The 8042-nt window shown below is 40.5% G+C and overlaps 1 protein-coding gene and 1 long non-coding RNA gene across 2 annotated transcripts; one reads left to right on the top strand and one right to left on the bottom strand.

The window, feature by feature from the left end:
* Window positions 1-263: 263 nt before the first annotated feature.
* Window positions 264-3840, bottom strand: LOC119426421 (transmembrane protein 241-like). Its single transcript, XM_037693983.1, has 10 exons — window positions 3766-3840; window positions 3509-3555; window positions 3347-3424; window positions 3084-3165; window positions 2906-2983; window positions 2801-2829; window positions 659-710; window positions 539-587; window positions 421-463; window positions 264-303 (listed from the first exon to the last, which is right to left on the bottom strand). The coding sequence occupies exons 1-10, from the start codon at window positions 3835-3837 to the stop codon at window positions 264-266; spliced, it is 570 nt and encodes a 189-aa protein (XP_037549911.1). The 5' UTR covers window positions 3838-3840.
* Window positions 3841-5752: 1912 nt separating this feature from the next.
* On the top strand, window positions 5753-7678 carry LOC119426480. Its single transcript, XR_005187619.1, has 4 exons — window positions 5753-5777; window positions 6003-6064; window positions 7484-7520; window positions 7627-7678. It is a non-coding gene; the product is annotated as an uncharacterized LOC119426480 (long non-coding RNA).
* The last annotated feature ends 364 nt before the right edge of the window (window positions 7679-8042 follow it).

The following is an 8042-nucleotide window of genomic DNA, read 5'->3' as shown; positions in this document are numbered from 1 at the left end:
GAGCTAGCATTTTCCCCACATTTAGCTTTTAGTCAGTATTTTTTAGTTTTTTTTCTCTAGCTTTCAGGTAGCGTTTGCTTCTTTTAGCTCCTGCAGCTCAGTTTCAGCTTCATTCCTTCAGCGTTTGTGTATTTTCTGTCGTTTAATTAGATTTTTGCAGCTCATCTGACGACTTCGTTGCTTCTTGTCTCACGAAACGAATGACATGAAAATGCATCATCAGGAGTGAGATTATAATTTCAATGCGACGTTTGGATTTAGTCTTACCTGAACAGGTAGTTAACACACTGCTGCTCAATGTCACTGGAATGAAATCACAAAATGTTTCAGCATCTGAGGCACGGCAATCTGTAATTTGCTACCCTAAAACAAAAACAGCTGAATAAGAGACATTTTCTGTATAAAAGCCGTCGGACCAACCTTAAACTGTTGGACTTGTGAACCTGAAACACCCTGTAGGCACCTGAAAGATAATGGGACACCTTAACGAGACCGGACTCTGTTAACGGCAAGTATCTACGTTCACCCCTAAACTCACCAACGCAAAGAAGGTGACAGAGCGCCCACAGGTAACCACTGTGGTCAAACTGTAAAGTCAGAAAACACAGGAAGTAACGACCTGCGGCACGAGTATCCACTTGTAGGAGAAGGGAGTTACCTGAGGGTCATACAGGGGGAGGTTGACGGCCGCCAGCAGCATCAGACAGATGCTAAAGAAAGAAGCACATTAAAAATTCAGCTGTGAAATTCGTAAGTGGCAGCATTTTAAAGTTTATACTAGAGCCCGACTGATGTGGCAATTTTAACTATCGGCGATACCGATATTGGTAGGACAAGGCTAATGCCGATAATCAATATATCGGCTGAAAACGACTACACGGTATTGCTTTCTGCTTCGGCTGTGCTGAAAGTGAAACTTAAAGTGAACGGCCATGCCTTGAATGTAGTCCGCATGCGCCCCCTGCTGGATACATTGTACAATTGCACCTTTTGCAAGTAAAGACATGACTTGTTCCCAGCATTTTAGGGATACAAATTATAAATGTTTTATACCGAGGCATAATGGGCCAATTATCACCGACAGCGAGACGTCCCCCAACGCCTATATCGACCTAAAATATCAGTCGCACTCTAGTTTACACACTCGGAACTTGATGAAATACGTAATCGCTTTACAGCGCGAAACGGACTAATCTGATCCGAGTTTTAATTTCTAATTCATTGGAAGCGACATTTTACCATCTACTAAAAAACGAGCCACAACTTTACTTAAAATTAAACTGAATCAACTGATTGTGGTTTGTTTGTTTTTTGTGTCTTGATGCTTCTACTACTTTTCAGTGAATGCCTCTGCCATCGAGATAAGGCGAGGAGCTCGGAGTAGAGCTGCTGCTCCTCTGCGTCAAAAGGAGTCAGCTGAGGTGGTTCATCCGATGGATGGACGCTTTTTTTGTTCCAGGCACGTCCTGCTCAGAAGACACCCCGGGGCAGAACCAGAACTCTGGCGGGATTATAAATCCTCTCTAGTCTGGGAATAACTTGGAAATACCCAGGAGGACCTGAAGTGTGTTGTAGGGAAGAGGGAGGTCTGGGTTTCCCTCACGGACCTGTTGCTTCTGCAACGTGACTACAGAGAAGAAGACGGAGAATTTAAAAATGGAAGTTTGATCGTTTTTGGTCAAAGTTTCAGGAAACCCCAAAACTCTAAGAAACAAAGAGAAATCACATTTCCTGCAAAAATGAAGTGCGACTGCTTTTTGCTGAAGAACTTGCTGGAAAAACAGCTGAAATGTGCCAAAAACATGCTGAAATGAAAGACCAAGCCGAAATTAGCAGAAGAAAGCAGAAAGAACATGTTTGATTACGTTTTTTAAAAAAAGCTGAAATTAGCACAAAAAAAAAAATTTGTAAAAAAACCGAAAAAAGTTTAAAAAAACAAAAAAAAGGGGAAGGGGGAAAAATGAGCTAAAAAAAAAAAAAAAAAAAAGTGGAATTAGCTGAAAAAGCTAAATTTACCACATCTAAAAAGTAGCTGAAATAGCACAAAAAAGAAGCTTAAACTAGCAGAAAAAAGCTAAGAGAAGCCGAAATTAGCAGGAAAAAAGTTAAATTAGGCTGAAAGTAGCAGAAATGAGCACAAAAATGTAGAAATTAGCAAAAAAAATAACTGGAGAGAGCACATTTCAGCTGAATTAGGCTGAAAAAAGTTAAAATTGGTGCAAAAAATGTGGAATTAGCTGAAAAAGCACATTAGCATCAAAACGGGTAAATAATAGCTGAAAAAGCTTAAGCTTGTAGAAATAGCTGAAATGAGCAGAAATAAGTTTGAAGAAGCACAAAAATGTTGTAATTAGCAGAACGAATCTCAAAGGAGCACAAAGCAGCTGGAATTTGCTGAAAGTACCTGAAAATTTTTAAATTTGCACAAAGAAGCTGAAGCAGAACAAAATGTGAACGAAGCAGTAAAAGGTTGTAAACATCTAAATATCTGAAGGATGTAAAATGAACTAAATTAATTTTCAATGAGGGGAAAAAAAGTGGCAGAAAAGGCTAAATATTTCAAAAAGCTAAAGTTGCACCAAAACCAAAAGTCATGGCAGGATTGTCCTGAAAGAGTTTTGATGAAATGGATTGAAAACTGCGGGATGAGAAATATATTGAAAAGTGGATCCACTCATGCAATAAAATTCAACAGCTAAAATCTTGAGGCTTGAGTGTCGGTTGCTTTTCTTTTGACCGCGAGTAAAAAAAAAAAACAATTCTTGTTCTAACGTTCGTGTGCAGCCGTGAAGAAACGAACCTGGTGAATCTGAGCCACTGTGTCGTCATCTGGTAGAAAACAGGACAGAGCACGTGTTACACTCAAGTCAGAACTTCGGCTAAGACTTCGTCTGAATCCACTCACGTCTCTGCGGAGGACCTTCAGGATCACGTAGGCGACGACGTGACAGGAATTTTGAAGAGTAAAGAAAACGGGAATGTCCTGCAGAGGGAGGACATGGAAACACTGTGGACGTGCACGACCGTCTTTGCAGCCGACGGCTTTTATTTTAATGTTTTATTATTAAATGTTCGTCACTCACTATGCGAGATAAGGCCCTTGAACCTGCGTATATGTTTCCCACAAACAAGAAGGAGCCGGGAAGCCACGAAACAGCAGCAGGTCTGAAAAAAATAAAAATTAAAACTATTAGCACAGTCAGTGTTGGGGATGACCCTCGGCTACTACCACCTTAAATTTTAGCTCAATTTTTTTGCGTTATAGTCATTTGTTGGCCGTCTTAAATACGATCGAGTAAAAGTTATCTAGCAGCTGAATATCAAATACAGCAAATAAATAAAGTACCTGCTGATGTGGCTCATTTCCACCCATCCCAGTTTTTTAGACAGCAGAAGCAGAACAGCTCCAATAAGTGTCTGCCATCTTAAAATTATTAAATTAAGAGTTGTGTTAGTCAACAAGTTTTGTATCCGTCAATATAAATTAAATGTGCTTTCACAGACTCACCCTTGAAATAAAGTTGGGTAGGTGAAGTTCAGCACTGACAGGACAAACTACAACAAATCAACCAAACTCCATTCAAAAAACGTCTAATTTAGTGCTCATGTACCTTTAAGCGGTAGGTACATCACTAATGACATTATAGTTACTTTCCAATCGATGTAAATAAGTGTCACATATTTTCTTACAGTTTTTAGATTGTGCTAAACTAGCAGCTAAAGTATTGTAACTTCAGCTAAGCTAATTAGAACTAGTTTCCTCACCTTATTTGTGAAATATGATACAACAAAAACGAAGGTAAACGCGAGGCCAGTGACGTGGCTTCTCCATTGCATGTTGATCTGCAGATAAACTGCAGCTGGTACATGATTCTTACCAAAAACAATTCTACAGTATTTAATATACTTTAGTGCTTTTGTTGATGTCTCAAAAATAATCCGAAACTTCCCTCACTGATCTCGGACACGTCAAGACATAAAGATCGTCTATTCTTTGACAGATGACTCACTACTTGCGCGTTATACGCTGTTCGCGCCGAAGACGCTTAACTTTTACTTATAAATATATTTAATAATAAGTTGTTAATATTCTGGTAATTCAAAGTGAATGAAGTTGAAGTTACAACTTTTTGATTTAGCTCTAAAGATGTCGCTTGAGGGTAACAGTTGCCATGTTATCCCTAAGATTAAGTCAGAGTGGTGCTCTCTTCATTACGGAGGTGAAATTTCTTGGAGCGGGTCACGTGACGCGAGGCGAGCTTCCGTGTTTACAGAGAGGCTAGCTAGGCTCGGGCTTGTGTTGCGGCGCGGCCACCCGGACGGTGTCGAGTTTCACAGGAGGATGCTGCGCGGCCATGGCGTTTATTAGGACGCAGGAGCGAACGAAAGAGAGGTTTGTCGTGGCTCCTTTTTGTCCCGGGTCTGTCGGAACCGTCGAGGCTGCGTCACTAATTAGAGCCTCGCTGTCAGGTGCTCTTTACTGTTTCACTAAGAGCTCACTGCTGCACATGCAAGGTCAGGCTGGCGCGGTTCATCTCGCATGAAATACTCCAAAATTACCTCGTTAAAATAAGCATGAATGTCAAACAATGCTCTCCAGTTGATTTGTTTACCTGTCACATAAACCATAAATGTGACGCATGATGCTCTGCAACAATGCAATGAGCTTTTTTTAACCTTCATGTCCGCAGAGTAGGGTTTGCCCTGCAGGGATGAGGGTGAGTTTAAAAAGAACTAAATGGAAAAGCTGTGCTGTAAAAACCAACATGATCCAGCAGCTGAGTAGTGGTTTCTTGTTTGACTGTGGTTGTGGAGGAATTTTGTCCCACTCTTCTTTCCGTCGTCTACTCGGTGATGTTTCTGCGCAGAAGGTCCCATCACCTTGAGGTTCGGTAGATCAGCTGCTGTGGTTCGGATCATGGTCCTGTTGGACCCAGTCTGGTCCGAGCTTCAGCTGTGGGACGCATTTAGATCCAGAACCCATTGGTCTACAAAGAAGTTCCTGGTCCACTCAAGGAGCCCAAACCATCAGCCCTCCACCACCGTGCACACAGCTGGTTTAATGTGTTTGCAGCAGTGCATTCTGGGTAATCTCCACTTTGGTCGTGTTGACAATCCAAACGTGTTGCTGCTTTCTTACTATCCTGCCATGACCTTTGACCTTTAATCTGCCATCTGAGGCCTGTGAAGCGTGAGATGGAGCTCATTCCTCTGAGCATCGCATGGTCTGACCTTCAGGGTGAATTTTCTGGGGCGTCCACTGCTGGGAAGACTGAATGTTTTCCACTTGTGCATGATGGTTCTCTCTGGACTCCAAACGACCTTTGACCCTTCTCAGATTGATGCGCAGGAACAGTTGCTTCTCTAAGGTCATTGCTGATGTTGTTCCGCCTCGGCATCGTGGCTCAGCACACATTAGAGTCCTCCCGTCTGTATTTTCTTACCAAGATGCTTTCAGTTCATCAGGCTGACGCTCTAGTGGCCACGTTCCAGCTGGGTTTTGGTTTCTTATGCGTCTGTTTATTTTTTTATTTTTTAGGTTTTCTCTGCTGTTGCTGGATTTGGAGGAGTATTACTTTGAGCAGCACACTGCGTACAACGTGACCGGCAGTCCAAACCACAGGTACGTTTACACACGTCGCACGAGATTTTGTTTTGCTGCTTCTTTCCCGGCGCTAACGAGCTTTTTCTCTTGCAGAAAAATCCGAGGCTCCTTCAAGGTTTGCTCCAGATCCGTCATCTTTGATCCACAGGATCTTGCAGAACCAATTATAAAAGTAATTGCGTCCTTTTATTCATTTATTTATTATTTACACCCAACTAGTCGGTTAGAAACTTGAAGTCAGAGTTACAGCAGTGGCTCATCATTAAAACCGTCTCGGAGTGAGATTTTTAAAAGGAACAACAGTTTAGGCAAAATGTTTCAAAGCTCATGAACAGAAGTAAATCCTGAAATGAATGTTGTTTGAAGTTACAGCCGCGCTGCCTTTGTGTATTCACAGGTTCCTCTGCGGGACTGCAAGAAGATCGAGTTTGTGGCGAAAGAGACCAATCCCTTTAACGAGTCAGTGTGTTTTCATCTCCGGACTGGAAACGTGTGAATTTTCAGTCAAACTGGTTTCGTTACTTGAAGAATCTCTTGCAAGAAATCCTAAAAGCCAGTTTTAAAATGTGCACCGTTCGATTGTTGCGTGAACGTTAGCGAAGCGTTCACGCCGTGATCCACTTTTCTTCTGTACGTTTTCGGCTGTGACTTTTGGTATTGGTGCAACTTTAGCTTTTTGACACTTTTAGCCTTTTCTGACATTTTTTCCTCATAGAAAATGAACGGAGCTCATTTTACATCCTTCAGCTCTTTAGATGTGTTCACAACCTTTTACGGCTCCTTTCACATTTTGTTCTGCTTCAGCTTCTTTCAGCTTCCATGTGCAAATTTTTAAAATTTTCAGCTCATTTCAGCTGTTTTTCAGCTGTTTTGTGATCCTTTTAGACCCTTTCTGCTAACTACAACATTTTTGTGCTTCTAACTTCTTTCTGCTTATTTCTGCAAGTTTCAGCTTTTTCTGCTATTTCGGCTTCTATTTAGCTTGTTTTTCAGCTAGTTTTAGCTTTTTTTTGACTAATTCCACATTTTTTGCACACGTTTCAACTTTTTTCAGCCTAATTCAGCAAAAATGTGCTCTCTCCAATTCCTGGTAATTTCAGCTTCTGCTTTTTTAGCTACTTTTCAGCTGTTTTTTTTTTTGTTTGTTTGTTCGTTTGTTGCTAATTTTAGTTCAGATAATTTCCTTTGTGCTCATTTCTGCTTCTTTCAGCAATAACGGGCAAACGTGTTATTTCTGCTTTCTTCTGCTAATTTAAACTTATTCTACCTTTTCAGCTAGCTTTTTAGCATTTTTAGCTAATTTAAGCTGTTTTCAGATAAATTCAAGTTTTTCACGTTAATTTATGCTACTTACAACCTAATTAACTTCTTTATGCTAATTTCAGTTTGTTTTGCTCCTTTCAGCTTTTTTCTGCTAGTTTCAGCACTTCTACTCTTTCAGCTACTCTTTAGCTCTTTTGATGCCAATTTTAGCTTTTCCAGCTAATTCCACTTTTTTTTTTTTTGCTCATTTCAGTTCTTTCTGCTTCCTAATGGTAGTTTAAGCTTCTTTCTGCCTTTTCAGCAAATTTTCAGCCTTTTTTTTAAGCCAAATTCCTAATTTTTGTGCTAATTTCTGCGTATTTAAACCTAATTCAGTAAATAAGTGTTCTTTCTGTTTTAGGCTTGATCTTCAATTTCAGCTAAATTTCAGCATGTTTTTTTTTTGCTACCGGTAATTTCAGCTGTTTTTCAGCAAGTTCTTCTGCATTTTCGCAGGAAATGCAATTTCTCTAGTTAAAGCTATTGTCATTTTTTATGTTAAACTCTAATTTCTATTCTGATTTTCAGAAGAAACTTCCTGTTATAAAAATCATTTTTCATGTTTTTCCCCGTCAGGCCTAAACCACCTGTGATATCAGTTTCCTGTGAGCAGGTGAGAACTCACGTCTTTCTTTGCTCAGGCGTAATCAACGCCGAGTAGCTGCAGTGATTCATTTGACTGCTTCTCAAAAGAAATGAACGAAATTCACTTATTTCAGGTTCTCTTCATCAAAGAGAGGAATGTCATCGCTCCGTATCGAAATGAAAGGGTGAGTGGACTGCTGCTCTCAGCTGATCGTTAACGAGATGGTGAAAAATAATGACACAACGGGGTTTTAGTCCCGTTTAAAGTGAAGTTTATCATGAGCGTGTTAGCGTTGGGCTTTTAATGGTTTCTTCAAACTGGAAAGATCAGGCAGCAAACAACAGTAGGGATCTTTAAAAACTGGTTTGAATTTATTGTTAATTATACAAACGGGCTCAACTATATCACAACATTCAGCCAAAAGTGAAAATAACTGTTGCTGAAGAATCTAAAAGGTCTCGTAGAAGCTGTGGTTTATTAACCGCATGTTAGCGATGGAAGAGGGCCACCTGCATCATGAAGGACCCCACTCACCCAGCACACACACTT

This window comes from Nematolebias whitei, chromosome 20 (assembly GCF_014905685.2).
Source record: "Nematolebias whitei isolate Nwh7 chromosome 20, NemWhi1, whole genome shotgun sequence".
Classification (NCBI taxonomy): domain Eukaryota; kingdom Metazoa; phylum Chordata; class Actinopteri; order Cyprinodontiformes; family Rivulidae; genus Nematolebias; species Nematolebias whitei.
Note: the sequence above shows the minus strand (reverse complement) of the source record. Positions and strands in the feature narration are given on the sequence as shown.